Below are 18311 nucleotides of genomic sequence, written 5' to 3'. Positions count from 1 at the left end.
ACCAGACCGACCAGCACGCCTTCCTGCCCACGCTCAGGAGAAGTGCACCCCTCAACAGTTAAGGGGTAGATAACGATCCCCACCTGAATGCCAGGCTCCTGGCTCTGCAATACACCCCCCCCCACACACACACACACACACTGGCCCCAGCCCACACTTTGGTGCCACCACAACCTCAATCAACACTATGATTCTCAAAACAATGGCACCCCCATTCTCACCCTGGACCAAGACCTCCCTTAAGAAAACCACAAAACTGAAAGTCACACCCAGCAGGGGCAGGCACTCAGATCCTCAGAGACTTGTCACCCACGGCAGCATCCTCCCCCAAACACAACCCATCGCTCCAGCCACACACTGCCCACACACCCTCCATGGCTTTAGGCCCACCAGAGGAGCAGAGACCTGCTGATCTGGGTTGGGGACAGGCGGGGGGTGCGTGCACTCACTCACTCCATCCCTGTTGGGACCTGGAAGAAGGGGGCATGAGCATCAGACCATTTTCTTTGTGTCCTGCAACAGAAGAAAAAGCAGAGAACCCCAAGTGCCCCGTGGTGGGCTCTTGTCCGTGGCTGGCAGCCCTTCGTTCACCCACACTGACCCCAGGAATCCCTGCTGCTGCACCCACTTCTCAGATGGGCAGCTGAGGCCCAGAGGGGGGCCTGGCAACAGCAGCCTGCAGAGCTGGGCACCCGGCCATCCCCGACTTTCAAGGAAGGGCCAGTTGTGGGACACCAACACTTGTGACATCGACACATGGGGCTGGGATGTGCACTCGTGCTGGCTGCCCAGGGCCACAGCAGCTTAGCTGTCTTCTCTGAGCCCCTGGCAACTGCCACAGGGTGGGGGCACTCTCCGTTCTGGCCACTCCAGTGTTGCCATGGAGATACCACAAGCCCCTCCTTATGCCCACAGGGAGCCTGTGTGTGGATGACATCTTGAGTGTGGGGCCAAGGTCAGGTGAGCAGATAGGACACTTGTGGGGGACAGCTCCTCCTACCCCCGGGGGTGGGGAGGTGTGAACCTCAGCCCTTCCCCAGTCTCAAAATCCAGTGGGTTGTGTCCCCCGCCCCCACCAAGGCAAGCCTTGGGGCTTTTGTGAGCACACAGGGGTCTTTGTGTATGCCCGAGCTCTGGCGTTCCACAGACATCTGGTGTACGTTTGCTCTACTTGATGTGTGCTTGTCCATCTGTGCCCTTGCTGCCACACACGTGCCTCTGTTTCCCTCCGTAGAAAGGGAAGGGGTCACTGTCTGGGTCTGTGGAGCCTCGTGAGTACAGAAAGAGCGAACATGCAGGCATGTGACGCCCACAGGTCTCGCCCTTTCACAGGTGGGTTGCAAGTACACAACAGGTGTATCTCTGTGTGTCCCTGGGTCCCGCCCCATAGTCTGTGCTCACCAACACCAACCACGCTGTGCCTGGCCTTTGCAATCCTGGGATGGGAGCCTGGGCAGGAACAGAAGAGTGGCAGCCTCCACATTCTTGGGCCTTGACTCACAGGGGGCTCCACTAGGTGCCCCCAGCCCCTGTCCTGCACATTCTCCACTACGGAGACCCCTTCCTAGGAACAGGAGGGAAACTGAGGCCAGGGGCAACCTCTCCCAGGGTGGCAAACAGCTGAGTTTCCTGTGTTCACAGTTGGTAGCCACCTGGGGCCTCCTAGAGACCTCGGAGGACCCCCACCTCCTCATGCAGGTAGGAACTGGGGGAGGGCAGTTTAACTCTTTCTCCGCAGGGCTTCTGGCCTCCTGTCGCTGTCCTCTGCCCTAGGAGACCCTGGCCACCGCGGACACATAGCACTTCTGCCCAGCCCGGGAGCATGAGTCACGCCACGAACCACGGGCACATATGCTCTGTGAGTCTTGTCCCCTGAGGCACACACACGCAGACCTGTCCGTGACTGATCCCACATCCATATCCCTTATGCACACGTTCTGGAGCCCGTGTACAACCCCCTTGTGTTCTTGCGCACGGAGCACCACGCACACACTTCCGTATCCGCGCAAACACACACAGCCCCCACTTTCCCGTCCACACAGGCAGAGTCCCCAGCCATCCTTGTGTCTGTTTACCCACGACTCCCCAGCTCACCGGCACACATGTGCACCACACCTGGCAACACGCACACTCATCCAGTCTCCGCTTCCCCCACCCTGGCTCTGAGCCCTGCGGGTTTGGGCCAGGCGGGCCGGCGAGTCTCTGCCAGGACGGTCCCAGTGTGCGCCCCCGCCGGGAGGCCGCCAGGTGCACTGTCCTGGCCCCCGCCTGGCCGACCGGGAGGGGGCGATAATTACGCGGCCTGAGGGTCCCCCCCCACACACGCGCCTTTCATCCCGGCCAACGCCCGTCCGGGACCCAGACGCTCATTACCGCCTCCCGCCCGGTCATTAGCCAGGGTCGGGGGAGGACCCGGCGTCCAGAGGCCCGGCCCGGCGGGAAGGCGGAGGGGGTGCCGCGGGAGCGAGGCGGCCCCGCCCTCGTCTCCACGGCGACGCCCGCGGGTGGGGCGCCCAGACGCGGAGGGGTTGGACCGCGGTGGGAGAAGTGGTCCCGGAGGCGGGCGCCCCCTCCGCGGCGGCCGCTCGCGGAGGGGCGATTTGGTAGATACGTCGACGGGGACCTCCCGGCCTAATCCCCGTCCCGCCGGGCAGGCGGCGAGCACCGCGCGGCCAGGCCACGAATAGCAGCCTCTCCCGTGCCCGCGGCTATTTTGAGCCCCATCCTTCCACCCCCCCCCCCGCCACCCACCCCTCCCAGCGCACTGGCAGAGGCGCGGGGCCAGGCCTGTGGGCGGGACGAGGACCCCATCCCACGCTGGAGCTTGCGGCGGGACCCGGAGCCCCCGGCTGGGGTGACAGCGAGGCTGCAGCGCCCCCTCGTGTCCATGGGGGAGAGGGTGGCGCAGCGGTCGCGACAGCGATGAAGGTGGTCCCAGACCCCTGAGCGCCCCCAACACGGACACGCAGATGCGGGAAACCACAGGGACAGAGACAGGCAGCACACCTGAGACGCACACAGTTTCCGCACAATGCCCAGAGCAGGCGCACCTGGCAACAGGTGTCCCCAGGTATGGGTCCTTTCTGTAATGGGAACCTAGGACAGTCGTGGGTATACATGGAAACCAGTACCCAGCAACGGGCTCGTAGTAAACGTTTAATAACTGTGTGCTGGCGGAATGAATGAATGAATGAACAGAGCACTTCACAAAACCAGGAGAAGGCCGACTCAGAACTACAGAACAGTGGGGGCGGGGTCCTAGGGGCAGAGAATGATTCGGGGCCATCGCGGCTGCAGGGACACCCGGCCTGGGCTGGAGCCAGGAGCCGTTGACCTAACTTTGCTAGGGGAGCACATCAGAAAGGGTGGCGGCGGGGAATTGCTCCTGGGCTGGACATACCTGGGCCCCGCCCCCATGCTGGCTGGGAGGCAGAGGGAGCTGAGAGCTGATGTCTCTTTTTGCTCCTTTTAATAACCACCCTGCGTGAGAGGCTGACGCAGCAGCAGGCTGCCTCTGACGGGGAGTCAGTCGTCAGGGAGGGCTGCGGCATGGGGCAGCGGGGCAGGGAGGTGCAGAGGGGGTGGCAAAGAGATCATGAGCTGCTCTGCGGGAAGGGGCTCCTGAACGGAGGAGGGTCCCCGTGATCTTGTCACAGGAGACCATGTCCTTGCCTGAGGGTGGGAGCAAGTCTGAGGCCTGGAGTGGGGCTGGGACTTTTCTGCTGCGGGCAACAAAGTGGGGGGCTCTGTTCCCAAATACCCCCAACTCTTCTGCAGAGGGTCTACTGTCTGAAGACTTTCTAGAGCAGGGTTCTGCGCTCGTTTTTTCCACCCCATGGAGGGGTCCAGGGTCACCAGAGACAACATAAGCCAAAGCCTGCACAGCGGGCAAATGGTGGCCACAAAGGGGCTCCCGTAAAGTGGTCTTGGGACTCCCCAGGAGCAATCTTGCGGGTGACGGTTCCTGCAAAGCTGGTTCTCCGGATAGCAGAGCTCTTGGAACCCCCAGACAGGAAAAAGCACAGAGGGAGGAGCAGAGCGTTGCTCACCCCACCATGGGTAATGAGTCTGTTCTTGGTGTGCAGAACTACGTGCTGGCAGGAGGCCAGGCCAGAGCACGTGCTGGAGGGGAGGCCAAGGGTTGAGACCAATGTTGGGGTGCAGTGCTGGCCCCAGTGGTGGGGTTGGGTGTCCAGGTTGGGATCAGCCTGCAGTCTAGCGCTGGAATGCACGGAAGGGTCTGTCTAGGTGAGTATGGGGGCGTGGGCACCACACCAAGCAGATCAAAGCAGGTGGTGTGACGTTGGGGTGCCCCAAAGTTGAGACGTAGGAGGAAATGGGATCTCGGAGAATACTGGGATCCATACACGTGGGGCTTCCTCAGTCTTGGGGTTTGGGCGGGCCTTGGCGCGGACTGCATGAAGTGGTGTGTTTAGGAGCGTGGGGTCCTGGGAGTCCTAGGGGTCGGTTATGCTGGCAAGTATAGGCGAACGATGTCAGGGTTCAGGTGAACCGACAGCTGGGGCTGCGGTGCGGATGGGGACTTGGCTAAGGTTGCACTGGCGGCGACTGCTGGAGCAGAGCACAAGTCTTGAGTTCGAGCCACACCAGGAGATCCCCTGGAAGTTTGGGCCCTCGGCCTCCAGAGGCCCCTTTGTTAACCGCCACAGGCCGGGAGGAGGGGTGGGGGCGGGCATGCGGAAGTGGGTCAGCCCCGCCCCGCCGCGCGCTGGCCCCGCCTCCAGGCCGCGGGCGGGGGACTGCGGACGAGGAGCGTCCTCGCCAATTATCGCGCCCGGAGACCGCGCGCACGGGAGGGGGCGGGGCCGGGGCCGGCCCAGCCCCCGCCTCATGAATATGAGGTGCGGCTGCGGCTCCCGAGCCCTCGGATTGGCTGGCGCGGGGCGAGGGGCGGGAACCCGCGGCGGCGTACTTAAGGCCGGGCGCTCGGCGTCCCCCCCCTCACTCGCGCGTTAGGAGGCTTGGCTCGTTGTGCTGCGCCTTGTTCCCGCCTGCGTCAGGGACCTTCCCGACTCAGTGGTGAGGGCCCTGGCGGCGCCGGCTCCACGGGCCCGGGGCGGCGAGCGGCCTGCGGCCGGCCGGAGGAGGCGGGACGGCGGCGGCACGCCCCTGGGCGGGGGCGGCGCCGGGGCGGGCCCGGGGTGGAGTCCGCCCCGCCGGCGGCGATGGGCAGCGGGACACCGGGCCAAGCTGTGGCCGGAGGGCGTCTTTCCCTCGGGCCTGGCCCTCCGCGAGCGGGACGCCACCGCAAAATGGCGGCCGCGAGCGCGAGGCTGCGCCCAGCGAAATGGCGGGAGTGCCGGGTGCCCGGATGGAGTGGCGCAGGGCGTGCGCGGGGCGCATGCGCGCGGCGGTGGGCGGGGCCACGCTGCGTGGCCAGGGCCGCCGCTCCGGGTCTCCCGCAGGAGTCGCGCGAGGGCAGCGCAGTTCCGGCGCCCTCCCAGTTCCGCAAGTTAGGGTCCGAGAAGCGCGGTCCGCCGCGCGTTCTGGCTTGTGTGTCCGGAGCTACCTGGCGGGGTTTCTCCCAGCCCGTAAAGAGTCGGCTCAAGCTGGCACCAGCCCCACATGTCAGGCTGCACGTGGAGGCCCCGCCCCGCCTCCCCGCGCCCAGTGCCCAGCCCCCCAGCCCTCACGGGCGCCCCACAGTGGACCAAGCACTTTGCCACTCCCCGCCCCGATGGCCAGGCTGGGAGTTGGGTTCCTGCTCACAAGGGGGAGCCCCGAGGTGCGCTCAGCCGGGCACGATGGAGGCCGACGCCTTCTTCGGGTGTCCCGCCTGGTTGCAGCTGTGGGGTCCCACGGCCGGGGCGGCCCTGAGGAGCGCTGCGGAGCCGGGGTGCGGCCCCGGCCGTCCCAGTCTGGGGGGGCGGGCTCTGCACAGAGTAGGGCAAGGGCTCCGGGGCGGGCAAGCGGGAGGGTCTCCTTGAACTTCGCAGCCCCAGGGGTGGATGGGAGGTGGGCGGACAGGGCGTTCCGGCGTTCACCCCCCAAGCCGGTGTCGTTTGTATAAGGGGGGGGGTGCGGTGGAGTCCCTGGAGGATCTCAGTGAGGATTTCAACAGCGTTTGCCACAGGCCGCCATGTCATCAGACGAAGGCAAGCTTTTCGTCGGAGGGCTGAGTTTTGATACCAATGAGCAGTCGCTGGAGCAGGTCTTCTCAAAATACGGACAGATCTCTGAAGGTGAGGCTGGAGCTGGGCTGGTGGCCGAGCAGGGCTGCCTGTGGGGAGGGCTGAGTGCAGACTCTAGATCTCTCCTGTACAGTGGTTGTCGTGAAAGACAGGGAGACCCAGCGATCACGAGGCTTTGGGTTTGTCACCTTTGAGAACATTGACGATGCCAAGGACGCCATGATGGCCATGAATGGGAAGGTGAGCGGCTGCTGCTCTGGGGGTGCAGGAGGTCTGGGTTTGCAGAGAGGGTGGGGAAGCACAGAGGCTAACCCGTGCACGTTTCTGGTTTCCAGTCTGTGGACGGGCGACAGATCCGAGTAGACCAGGCTGGCAAGTCATCTGACAACCGATCCCGTGGGTATCGAGGTGGCTCCGCTGGGGGCCGGGGCTTCTTCCGAGGAGGCCGAGGCCGGGGCCGTGGGTTCTCCAGAGGTAAGTGCTACGCTCAAGGCCTGAGGCCGTCGGGAACACAGCGGGGACACTGCTGGTAGGCGATGGTGCTCAGCTTTTCTTGTCTCTGTCTGCAGGAGGAGGGGATCGAGGCTATGGGGGGAGCCGGTTTGAGTCCAGGAGTGGGGGTTATGGAGGCTCCAGAGACTACTACAGCAGGTGACGGCTGAGGTCTTGCCCAGGGTGTGTGGGAGGCTTCTTTCCGGATGCTGGTGCAGGGCAGCGCTGCTGCAGGTGGCGTGAGTAGCCTGAAGTGTCTTTCTTGCAGCCGGAGTCAAGGTGGCGGCTATGGTGACCGGAGCTCGGGTGGGTCCTACAGAGACAGCTACGACAGTTACGGTAAGTCCCGCTCCGAGGGCACCATGCTGCCGGGGCCTGCGGCGGGAGCTCAGTAAGGCTTGGCGCCCTCTGCGAGCGACACTCAGACTTTGTCACCGTGCTTGCCCGTAAGGGACAAGACTGCGCTCTCGGTCTCTGTGCCAGCAGCCATTTCTACTCCAAAACGTAAAGGCAAAAGCAGACTGACTAAGAAGGAAAGGGAGAGTGAGGGCCCCCCGAGCAGGCAGCATCCGTGCATGTGCGGCCGCCTGGCCCTGCAGCCCTGCCCTCAGCTGTGGGGGGGGTTGGTGACTCCCGAGGCTGCAGGGCCGAGCCCTCCAGGTCTGGACCCGGGAGTGGAATGCTGCGTCTTGTTGCGTGCTTCAGTGCCTTTACACTGTCCCTGCTTCTTGTTCTCAGCTACACACAACGAGTAAAAATCCTTCCTGCTCAAGATCGTCCTTCCAATGGCTGTATATTTAAAGATTTTGGGAGCTTCGCTGAATCGTTAATGTGTAGTGAACACACCTCCTTGTACCCCACTTTTGTAGTCTTATCCGTTCTGATCTTGTCAAACACAGCCTGACTGCTTCTGACCCCCAGATGGCCTCATTACTAGAGTTTTCTTTTTAAGGAAGCGCTGTCCGTTTTTAAGGGTTTTAAAAACGTTTTGAAAAGCACTTCAGAATTTTTTTTTTTTTTCTTTTTACCATGAGCCATAAGTTTTTTAGGAAATCATTGGGGGTTGTGTGGGTTTCGGTTTTGGTTGTGTTGCCTTTTTTGTTTCTCTTTTTAGTGGGGTCAGGCCCGTGAAGTTGGGTGCCCCGATTAACTTCTCTTAAGATTGAACGGACTCTGAATCCGCTTTTTGTCGGAAGCTGAGCAAGCTGTGGCTTTTTTCCAACTCTGTGTAATGTTTCTGAGTGTAGCTGGTAGGACCCATCCTGGGGCAGTAGCAGAGGTGCTCTGGCTGCCCTGGGCCTGGCCTGTACGGCCCTTCTGTGCTATGTATGACCCACAGTAGACTTGCAGACGTCCCCTCGAGAGGTTCTTGAAAATGTTTATTTATATTGTCCTTTTTTACTGGAAGACGTATGCATATCCCATTGATGTTGTATTTGAAGTGGTTAAGGAATTCTTGTACGCAGTTTTCTTTGGCTTTACGAAGCCGATTAAAAGACCGTCTGAAATGAACCTTGCTCTGACAATTTCCCTTCATTGCACAACACACTCCCTGCTGCCGGTTCAAGGCAGTTGGAACTGAGCAGAGCAGTTTGAGAAGGAGGTCTGCCAGCCCTGCCTGAGGCCCTTGGAGAGCTAGACAGGGAAGGCTTGCAGGGCCCCTTGTGACAGCTGACTGCCATGGGTCCCGGTTTAGGTGAGAAGGTGGGTGATGGGGTGGGCAGCTTAGCAGGTACGGTGGACACTTGGGCACATGACGCCAACCCGGACCGCCTTAGTGTAGCGGTAGGCCAGAGAGTGGACAGCAGGTAGCGTCCCTGGGCGACCACAGACTGACCGGCTTGTTAGCTAGCTCTGCTGTTGCTTTACAAGTTCTGAGCTTTCACCGCTAGCCTATGGAAGCTGCAGCCCCTCGGAGGACAGAAGTGTTGTGCGCCCAACAGAACCCTCTGAGACGCAAGCTGCTCCCTTGGCTAGCTCATATGTGGAAGTAGCCCTGTAATTCGAGGTAACTCCTTTTGCTCGTGTCCGCATCCCTCCTCTTGTCAAGAGCTCATTTGAAAGTAAAAGTTATGTACCTGGGGAATGTTCCTTTGACTGTTTTTCCTTTTCCATTTTTCTTTTCTTTTTTTTTTTTTTTTTTTAAATTAGCACTAAAGTCAGACCTCGGCCGTTGGCCCTTCCCCGCCTGCAGCCAGGCGAGTGGCCCGGGCAGTCATACCTCCAGAGTAGGTTTGATCCATAAGCAGGATTGGAGACCACCGAATTTTTGTTCATCAATTGACAGTCTTTTCCAGACCTCCTTACCTCAGGCTCCTAACTAGCTTTCTCTGATGTCTGTTGCCGCCATGAGTTTTTCCCAGAGCCCCACACTGTTCTCTAAGCAGCTCCATCCCAATTGGGTAGCTGGCTCTGCTTAAGGGTGGAACGTGGCCTGGCCCATCTGAAAGGCGCAGGCCCACCCAGGGCACACCAGCCTGTGACGGGGCCTCAGCCAGGATGGCCCCGATGACTAGCTTGAGACCCTCCTAGGAGCTGTGGAGGGTTTCGGTGGGCGGGGGGTGGGGGGCAGATGCCAGCTGTGGCCAGGACGCTGGGCATAACGCTTCTTTGCTTTGGCAGGTTGAAGGGAAGCCAGTGTGACTTGGAAGGGTGGCCAGAGAGCAGCGATGACCTGGGGTCACTGTCCCAGGAGGGCATTCACCTGGAAGCAAGAGCCAGAGGCACGGCTACCTGGCCTCACACCATGTTACCTGTAAGTGCTATTTTACGTTGGGGAAGAGGGCAGCCCTTTGGCCCTGGCTGTGCCCGGCCCATCCCCATCCAGTGGGTTCTCCTTTCCTGGTCTCCTGCCCCACTGACCCCAGCGGGGGGGGGGGGCAGTGTTCTGTGGGCTTCCTGCTGGACCCCTCTCTATCTCTCCTGCTGCTTGTTTTCCAGCAGGTGCATCACTGGGGAGGCTGAGGTGCCGGGGGTCACGTTGCTCCGGGAGGACCAGGTGTGTGGCAGCTTGCACCACAGCTAGGACTCGCTGTCAGCAGTAGCGGGACATGGACGTCGGATTTGAATAAAGGACTGGTGTGTCCACACAGAAATCTGAGTTTGGCTTGGGGTTCCGCCGTGGGGCCTGAGTGGGGAGGGATTGTGCTAGAGAAACCCTCTTCTGGCCTTTGCTCAGGGCCCAAGCCGGAAACACCACCTGGTCCCTTGGTTGTGTCCTTGCGCAGTTCTCGTGGGTTCTGAGGGCAGTCAGGCTGCCCAGTGCTGGTACGCCCTGGGCCCCCTCATCTGAGGCAGGCACCTCTCTCCCAGGGTCTTGGTAGAGTGACCCCTGGAGCCTCCCAGCTCGTGTGGCCTGCAGGGCCGAGCTCGCCTCCTGGGCTCGTTGCCTCCTGCCCCGGTCTCGGCGTGCAGAGCACTGGGGCTGACGCCTGGTCGGGCTGCCTTAGGCCCCGGGCTGCTCACCTCAACTCCCAGGAGGCTGGGGAGGATGGTGGCAGGGAGCCCAGAGCCCCGTGAGCGCAGTTTGCGGCCCTCCCGCCGGTGGGGGGCGGCCCCCTGCCCAGAGCCAGATGCCTGCCCTCCCGCTCCGGCCCCCCCCCCCCCACCCCCCGGGAGAACGGCTGCGGTTCCCGGGGCCCTGGCTGGTACGGGGCGTCTGGGGAGCACTGCGCCCGGCGGTCTTGGCCCCCACCGTGCGATCCGGGAGTCACTTTCCCAGGGAGGAGGCGTTTGCGTGTGGGAGTCGGGCTCGGGCTCGGGCTCGGGCGGGGCGGGAAGCCCCAGGGGCGCCAGGGGACCCGCGAGGGGGCGGGGCGTCTGCCGGCCCCGCCCCCGCAGGCCATTGGCCGAGGCCGCCCCCGCGCCCGTGAGTGACAACTGCTCGCGGAGGCGGGGCGCAGCCACCGCTTCCGCCGGGCCATGGGGCCGCGCGTGCCGCCGCCGCCGCCGCTCCTGCTGCTGCTGTTGCGGGCGCTGCTGCTGTGGGCGCTGCTGTGCGGAGCCCAGGACGCCGTGCCCCCGTCGTCGCGCCCCGTGCAGGCCACGCTGTCGCCAACGCCGGCCGTGACGAACGGGAGCCAGCCGGGCCCGCCGCACAACAGCACGTACTCGCGGCCGCCGGGCTCGCCGGGCTTGCAGCTGCTGCGTTCCTTCTACGTGCTCACGGGCCTCAGCGGCCTGGCCGCGCTCTACTTCCTCATCCGGGCGTTCAGGTGCGTCTGGCGCGCGCCGCCCCCGCCGTCCGGGAGCGGCCAGTCGTCGTGCGCCTGGCGCCTCACGTGTCGGTGCGAAGCCCCGCCCCCGGCGCGGCGCGGGCGTCACGGGGGCGGGGCGCGTCTCCGGGGCGCGGCTGCCTGCGCGGCGGCGTCAGGAGCGATCGCGGCCCGCCGCCGCCCGGTCCGCTTCCCTGGTCGCGTGCGGCTGGCCGCGCAGGCCTCTCTGCGTCACCCCAGCGCCGGGCGCGCTCGGCTGCTCGGGCCTGCCGGTGGGCCCTCCGCAGGCGCTTTCCCGCCGGGCCGTCCTCCCGGGGGCCTTTGCGCGCGGCACCGAGCGTGCCCGGACACTCCAGACGGCCCCTCCCGGTGCTCCGGTGACCGCGCCCCCAGCACTCGCTGCTCCCGACGCCTCAGCGGGGCCGTCTCCCTTCCCTGCCCCTGGCCGGGGGTCGGGAGCGGGGCTTCTGTCTGAGCCGCCCCTGGCAGAGGGTCGGGAGCGGGGCTTCTGTCTGAGCTGCCTCGGCAGAGGGTCGGGAGCGGGGCTTCTGTCTGAGCCGCCCCTGGCCGGGGGTCGGGAGCGGGGCTTCTGTCTGAGCTGCCCCTGGCCGGGGGTCGGGAGCGGGGCTTCTGTCTGAGCCGCCCCTGGCAGAGGGTCGGGAGCGGGGCTTCTGTCTGAGCTGCCTCGGCAGAGGGTCGGGAGCGGGGCTTCTGTCTGAGCCGCCCCTGGCCGGGGGTCGGGAGCGGGGCTTCTCCCTGAGCCGCCCCTGGCCGGGGGTCGGGAGCGGGGCTTCTGTCTGAGCCGCCCCTGGCCGGGGGTCGGGAGCGGGGCTTCTCCCTGAGCTGCCTCGGCAGAGGGTCGGGAGCGGGGCTTCTGTCTGAGCCATGAGGACCATCAGAACCATGAAGAGTCACTGTTTGGTAGGACACAAAGGAAACACACAGACTAGGAAGCTTGGTAGCAAGGCTTTGAGGAGGGTCTGGCCGAGGAGGCTGGTCACAGGGAAGGCGGGAAGCAGGGCAGGGGGTCAGGCACCCCTCCTCCTGGACGCACTGCCGCGCGGCTGCTGAGCTTGCCTGGCCTGCTTGTAGGTTGAAGAAGCCACAGCGGAGGAGGTACGGCCTTCTGGCCAACACCGATGACGCTACGGAGATGGCGTCGTTGGACAGTGACGAGGAGATCGTCTTTGAGACCCGGACTCTGAGATGGTAGGGCAGCCCCCCCCAAATTCCAGGGGCTCTTGTCTCGACCCTGGGGGTGGGCCAGGTCGGAGAGTCGGGGGCTGCCAGCGGGTGAGGCCATCGCCGTGATCCTGGTGCTGGCCTTGCAGTTGGCATCTCTGTGGCCCGGGAGCAGGACTCACCCGCTCCTGGCTTCCATCAGGCATTTCTCCAAGGCTGGCCCAGGCTGCGGCGCTTGAACCAGTGGGTGCTTGCTGTCCTCGGACCCTGAAGGCCGAGATCAGTGTCCGAGGTGGAGAATCAGTGGTGGGGGGTGCCGAGAGCCTGGGTCAGGGGTGGCCTTGTGGCCCCAGGCCCTGGAGGAGTATCCGGGGCCACTGGGCACAGAGCCCACAACAGGGCTGGAGCAGGAGTGAAGGCCTGCCCACCCCCCTGAGTGTCTTGGGGGCGGGGGGTGTGGCCAAGGGGCCAGGGGACAGTTGTGATTTTCCAGGCCCCTAGGAGAGGCATTGGTGGGATCTGGGATCCCCTCTGGCTGGGGGACCTCTCCTCCTCAGGTGGGCCGTCTGGTAGGGCCCAGCAGCTGGGGGAGGTGGAGCTTGGTGGAGCACCGTGGAGGGGCTGGACGGGTAAGGCCTCTGCTTGTCACTTACAGGGTGGGCCCCAGGCACAGTGTGGGCTCACCCCCTGCCCTTCCCCTCCAGATGCTCGGGTCAGGCAGGCGGCGTTTCCAGAAGCCCTGGGAAGAGGGCAGGAGACAGAACCTGCTCCCAGTGTCTGGTGCACTCACTGGTCCTCCTTCCGGCCTGGACTTTGAGAGCTCCTGTGGGTCCTGCCTCGCCTGCTTCTCAGCCCGACGCCACCTCGGCCCTTGACCCAGACAGGACCGTGCAGGATGCTGGGTGGAAGCCAGCGGCCCCGGAAGCCTCCCGCAGGCCTTGGAAAATGGCGGGACTGGGACCGGTGCCACTCAGCCGGCTCTGGGGGCGAGGCGGCTGAGCTAAAGCCCGGTGGGCGGGCGCGGGGGTGAGGGCCCTGTCTGGGAGCATCTTCCCGCTGGGCTGGGGACAATAAAGGCAGCTGTGGATGTGTACCTGGCGCTCTCCTCCTCATGAGGCCCAACCCTGTAGCCAGTGCACGGGTGTCGGGGGGTGCAGTTTCGACCAGGGCTCCATTGGGCCTCGGTTCTCCCATCTGTGACCAAGCTGGGCTTCTTCGGGCTTGCGCCTAGCTGTCCAAGCTGGGCTTCTTCGGGCTTGCACCTAGCTGTCCAAGCTGGGCTTCTTCGGGCTTGCACCTAGCTGTCTCGGGGGTCTGCTGATGAGTCACCCAGGGGAGGGGACCTGGGGGAGACCTGCCCTCACCTGCCTGGGTAAAGGTCTTGCTAGTCATTGGGCAAGGGCCTGGAGAGAACTCTGTTTGTAGGTCAGACCCTCATTCAAGGGCTCCCTCCTCTGTGCTGTTAAACCTGGAGCCTCTCCAGGGCCATGCCCTCTGGTACCCCGCCTGACCTTGCTCGCACCTCAGGCACCTCTGGGAGTGTTTCCCAAGGAGCCCCGGGGCAGAGGTGTAGGGGGGCTGGAGCTCCCTGCGGCCTTGGGACCCCCGTGCCCACCGTGCCCTTTCCCCATCAGGCACCTGCGCAGGCATCCTCAGTGAGGAGTTTGGTGGCTTCTCTGTGGGCCTGGTTTCCCTTGTGAGCTGCGGCTTCTGGGCAGGTTCCAGTTCTGGCCTGACACCCCCAACCCTCTGTCAGTTTGATCCTAGAGAGTCAGAGGGGATGGGCTGGCCAGTGGCCGCCCAGCCTGAGGTCTCCCGAGGCTGGCTGCTGGGCGGGTGCATCACAGCCATGTCATTGGGCAGCGCTGCCACCAGGTGGCAGCCTTGTGCCACCCAGCCTCTTCCCTTGCCTGCCTGCGGGGGGCCTGGAGGGAGGTGTGGCCTGTCCTGTGCCCCAGAGCCAAACTCAGGGAAGTAGGCCCAGCTGGGGCCTCCGTTTCTCGTGCCTCATCCTGAGCCCCACCTTGTCCCCATGTCCGTGGTGGCATGGACCGATCGGGATCCGGCAGCCCCGTGGGCCTGTCCACCTCCCAGGCCGGCTGAGCTTCCTACCGTGTCCACTCTGCTGCTGGGGGGCAGAGAGGTGGTCTCCAGCATGGGGAGCTGGTCCCGCCCCTCTCCAGCTGGGGTCTTCTGCGCTGGTTCCTAGTCTGCTTCCCTGGGCATCTCAGTTGGCCTCCTCCCCACCCCAAGTCTGCTCACATTTCCCCTTTCTCCCCTGATGGCCAGGTGTTGCCTCCAGGAAGTCCTCCCCGACTGCTCCTCACACCCTGTTCTTTGGGAGGGTCTTGCACTGAGGGTCCAGCGGGAAGGTCAGAGAAGCGCAGCCAGCGTCCCTGGGAGGCCCGGAGATGTCACAGACCCTGCTCCGTCCGTTCCCACCGTGGGTCTCTGTTTTAGTGCTCGTGGGTCTTTCTCTGACCCTGACCCTCCGCCTGCCTGCTTGTCTGCATCTCTCCATTCGCACGGCCTCTCTCAGTTCTTCCTTTCCGTCTGTCCTTCTGTGTCTCCGTCTCTGTATCAGACCCACTGGGACACGCTTTTAACAGGCATGCAGACACCGTCCCCAGCTCCCCCGCCCTGTGATCGGAGCCCCTTTCCCACAGCTCTGAGCGATTTTCCGAGCTTCAAAAGGCACATTAATGACTCTAATGAGGTCAGGAGAGACCCTGCGTTCTCCTATCCGGAGCTGGGAACACACTGCATGTCCCCCCTGCCAAGCCCAGCCACCGCGTGCCCACCCCAGTAGGGGAGGGTGGGGTGCCCCGCCAGCTTCCCGGCCCTTGGCCTGTCAGCAGCAGTCACCACGCACCCACACCCCCCCCACGAGCGCTGAGTAATTGGCAGCCCCTGCCAAGGTTAATGCACGATTAGCAGGAAGTTCTCCGCGGCTAAAAGCCAGAAGAGGGGCCTGTCAGCTGGAGATGAAAGGCCCCGCCAGGGGCCTGCCGGCTCCGGGGCCGTGTGTGCACGAGGACGGTGCGGGAGGGGCTTCGGGCGTCCCCACCTCCCTCGCCGTCCCGCACCCCCGCCCAGGCGCAGTGCACGACACGGGACACACGTGCGCATGGGTATGAACACACGCCGGTGGCCCCTGCCCCGCCAGGTGGGCGTGCGCAGGCCCACGGCCAGAGCCCTCCAGGCCCCTCCTGGCACCTCGAGTCCCCGCCATCACCAGCAGCACACACGCTGGGCTCCGCCGGGGGCCGGGTGTCTGGCTCCTGGCTGACCTGCTCTGCAGCTTAAGACAGGACCCAACCCCGGCCTCAGTTCCCCATCCGGGAAACGGGCAAGTGGAAGCTGGCACCTCAGGCTGACCCGGGCTGCTGGCACCTCGCCGTGGTCAAAGTGAGGCGTCTTCCCAGGAACCGAGGGGGGCTCTTCTGGCTCTGACGTGGGTCCCCCTCTTTGCCCCGACCGCTAGAACCAGAGCAGGGGCAGACTGGGTCTGATTTATTCTTTGAGAAACTTCTCCCGCTTTGCTTCAGCTTCTTCCCTGGCGCTGCAGCCTTTGAAGGCGAAAGGGTGCTAGACACTGATCCCAAAACACGGGGACTCACCCTGTGGGCAGCAGGTGGTGGGGGTCAGGGGTGCTAGACACAGGCTAGGAGCCGAGTCTGGGCCTGGCCTGGACAAGACCCTCCCCAAGTCTGGGGCAGACCCCCAAGACCAGGGTGGACAGGGACAGACCCCATCAGAGACCCTATTCTGGATCTGGGCCTGGGGCTGACAGCCAACCCTGAATGACCTCTGACCTTGCCTGAGCCTTGAACCCAAGACTGACCCCTGTCCCCAGAGGGAACCTGATCTCTGACTCTTGACTCCAGAGGAAGCTTACTCCAGAATGACCCCTGGCCCCAGCTGACCCGTGCGCTGGCTGTGTCTGGAGGCTGGGGTGGCCGCCAGCCCCGGGAGGGGACAGGGCCTCTGAGGTGCCCACAGTGGCCCCCAGCAGGGCAGGAGTCCCCGGGAGCAGCTGCCGTTCTTCCTGTGCCCCCACCCCTGCCTTGCCTGGCCAGGCCTGGGAGCTGCCCTGCCCCCCCTCCCCAGGGCCCCTCCTCCAGGAGCGGGCCAGCGGGGCGCAGAGAGGTTGAATGGGGGACGCATGCCTTTGTTCCTGTCCCTGCTCTGGTTCTGACCTTGAGAGAGAGACAAGAACAGAAGGAAAACAGAGCTTCAGCTCAAATCCGCTCAGGCAGCCGTGGTGGTGGTGGTGGTGGCGGCAGCGGCTCTTGCCTTGGTGGCCCCTGCATGCAAATGAGCAGGCCCGTTGCCTGGCCTTCGCCGAAGCAGTCCCCTCGGCCTGCGGTGCCCTGCCTGGCTCCCCTCACCCCTGCAGGTCCAAGTCCTGCTGGGTCTGACGTCTGACAGAAGAGACCCCAGGCCCAGCTGTGAGTTCGCATCAAGTCGGAGGACGGAGCGAGCTTCCTGAAGGCCCCTCTTTGTCGGGCAGGACACGGCACTGGGCGTGCTGGCCGCCCTGGGCTTGTGGCCCTGTTTCCATACTGTGCTCGGGAAGAGATCCCCACTGGGAACGACCACCCTGGTGCTCTCCGAAGAGCCAGACCCGGCAGCCTGGGCGGAGCCGGCCTGTGTTGCTGGAACCCCAGGCCCTCACTCCAGGGGTACCCGGAGGGTCTATCTGAAGGCCCTGACAGGTGACCCGGGGCCAGTTCTGGGCCTCTCTGGGCCTCCTGGGCCTGCCCCGGCCATGGGCTGTGGACAGGTTCCCACCCTTCTCTGCAGAGCCTGGGGCCAACCCTGGCCCTTGGGCACCTGTAGTCAGGTGAGACGACGAGGCCCAGAAGCCAGAACAGACAGGCTGAGTTGCCCAGAGGGCAGAGGACTGAGAACCTCGTGGTGCTGCTGGGGGCACAGGGAAGGACAGGCCTTGGTGGATGAGCAGGATTTTATTTTATTTTATTTTATTTTTAAAGATTTTATTTATTTGACAGAGAGAGACCCAGCGAGAGAGGGAACACAAGCAGGGGGAGTGGGAGAGGGAGAAGCAGGCTTCCCGCCGAGCAGGGAGCCCGATGCGGGGCTCGATCCCAGGACCCTGGGACCATGACCTGAGCCGAAGGCAGACGCTTAACGACTGCGCCACCCAGGCGCCCCGAGCTGAATTTTAATGGCAAGAAAAAGGGAAGGACTCTGAGAGAGGGTACCGCCTGAGCGCAGGTTGGGAAGTGGGGAGGGGGAGAAGCAGCTCGGGACACGTGGGGTACACCAACACCACACCGGAGGTATGTGGCTGGGGTGGGTCCGTCCACCTTGCTGGGGTGAAGCTTCATCTGCCAATCTCTGGTCTCTGATGGTTCCTGCAAGGACTTGCAATAATTCCTCACCTGGGAACCTTCTAGTTCAAGTGGTCTTGGCTCCTGGACCTTGCACTTCACCAGGCCTGGGCCTGTGAAACAAACCCAGAGAGGCGGGACCTGGCTGGGCGCCCCTGGCACTTCCCAGCCAGCACTTGGTGACAGAGTACCTCGACGCCCGAGAGGCTGTGGTGCGGAAGGACAGGCCTTGCCCAGTTCCTTGCCTGCAGTCAGCCCCCCAGGAGCGATGACTCTGAGTTCCCTGAACAGGTCGGATTCTCTGGGCCTTTGCTTAAGCTGTGCCCTCTGCCCAAATGCCCTTCCCCGCCTTCCTCCCCCGTCAGACTTCCCCTGTGTGTTGACCTAATGTGCTGTTGGCCTGGATCCTACATCAGGCGGCTTGGCCCCCACCTGAGCAGTGCAGGTAGACTACATGTATCCAGGCCCTGTTATTTGCCCGGCACCCTTAGGAGCTGAAGTAGGGACTCTGGTTCCATTTTGCTGAAGGGGAAACAGAGGCCAAGAGAGAAGTGATTGCCCTGGAGTCCCCCAGGGAGGTGCTAGTGGCCCGGAGCTTTGGACTTTGGCAGGGCAGGGAGGCAGGGAGTTAGCTCAGTCTGGTATAGGATTTGGGGTCTGGGTCTGAATGACGGAGGGGAGATGGGGTGAGTCATCTCTGTGCCTCCTGGTCCCCGCGTGGCCCTGCAGACGGCCTTGGTGGCCCGACGGTCAGGAACTCAGGGACCCTGCCCAGGCCCTAGTGAGCGTGATAACGGGAGTGGGGGGGCGCGAGGCCCCGCCGAGTCCGGCGTCTCCGGGGCAGGACCCGGGGGATGCCCGCAGCAGGCGGGCCTCCTGCCTCCACCGCGCGGTTTGGCCTGGGTGGCGGGCGC

General features: G+C 63.9%; 2 protein-coding genes across 5 annotated transcripts; both read left to right on the top strand.

The window, feature by feature from the left end:
* The first annotated feature begins 4946 nt into the window (after window positions 1-4946).
* Window positions 4947-9722, top strand: CIRBP (cold inducible RNA binding protein). 4 transcript variants are annotated; one of them, XM_028126168.2, is made up of 8 exons: window positions 4947-5040; window positions 6095-6203; window positions 6286-6392; window positions 6488-6626; window positions 6722-6803; window positions 6913-6983; window positions 9267-9399; window positions 9585-9722. In XM_028126168.2, exons 2-7 carry the CDS (start codon window positions 6101-6103, stop codon window positions 9269-9271), a joined length of 507 nt encoding a protein of 168 aa, XP_027981969.2. In that variant the 5' UTR covers window positions 4947-5040; window positions 6095-6100; the 3' UTR covers window positions 9272-9399; window positions 9585-9722. The 4 variants fall into 4 exon arrangements, with proteins under 4 accessions (XP_027981969.2, XP_027981968.2, XP_027981967.2 ...); XM_028126167.2 differs by lacking the exons at window positions 9267-9399; window positions 9585-9722 and adding an exon at window positions 7383-8156; XM_028126166.2 differs by lacking the exons at window positions 9267-9399; window positions 9585-9722 and having other exon boundaries at window positions 6913-8156.
* Window positions 9723-10539: 817 nt separating this feature from the next.
* Window positions 10540-13133, top strand: FAM174C (family with sequence similarity 174 member C). The gene is made up of 3 exons (XM_028126172.2): window positions 10540-10858; window positions 11951-12067; window positions 12745-13133. Coding segments are annotated over exons 1-3 (411 nt in total). The 5' UTR covers window positions 10540-10565; the 3' UTR covers window positions 12746-13133.
* The last annotated feature ends 5178 nt before the right edge of the window (window positions 13134-18311 follow it).

This window comes from Eumetopias jubatus, unplaced genomic scaffold (genome assembly GCF_037043125.1).
Source record: "Eumetopias jubatus isolate StellerSeaLion01/CBP00866 unplaced genomic scaffold, mEumJub1_p1.0 scaffold_1, whole genome shotgun sequence".
NCBI classification, from domain to species: domain Eukaryota; kingdom Metazoa; phylum Chordata; class Mammalia; order Carnivora; family Otariidae; genus Eumetopias; species Eumetopias jubatus.
The sequence above is the reverse complement of the archived record's forward strand: the minus strand, read 5'-3'. Positions and strand labels throughout refer to the sequence as shown.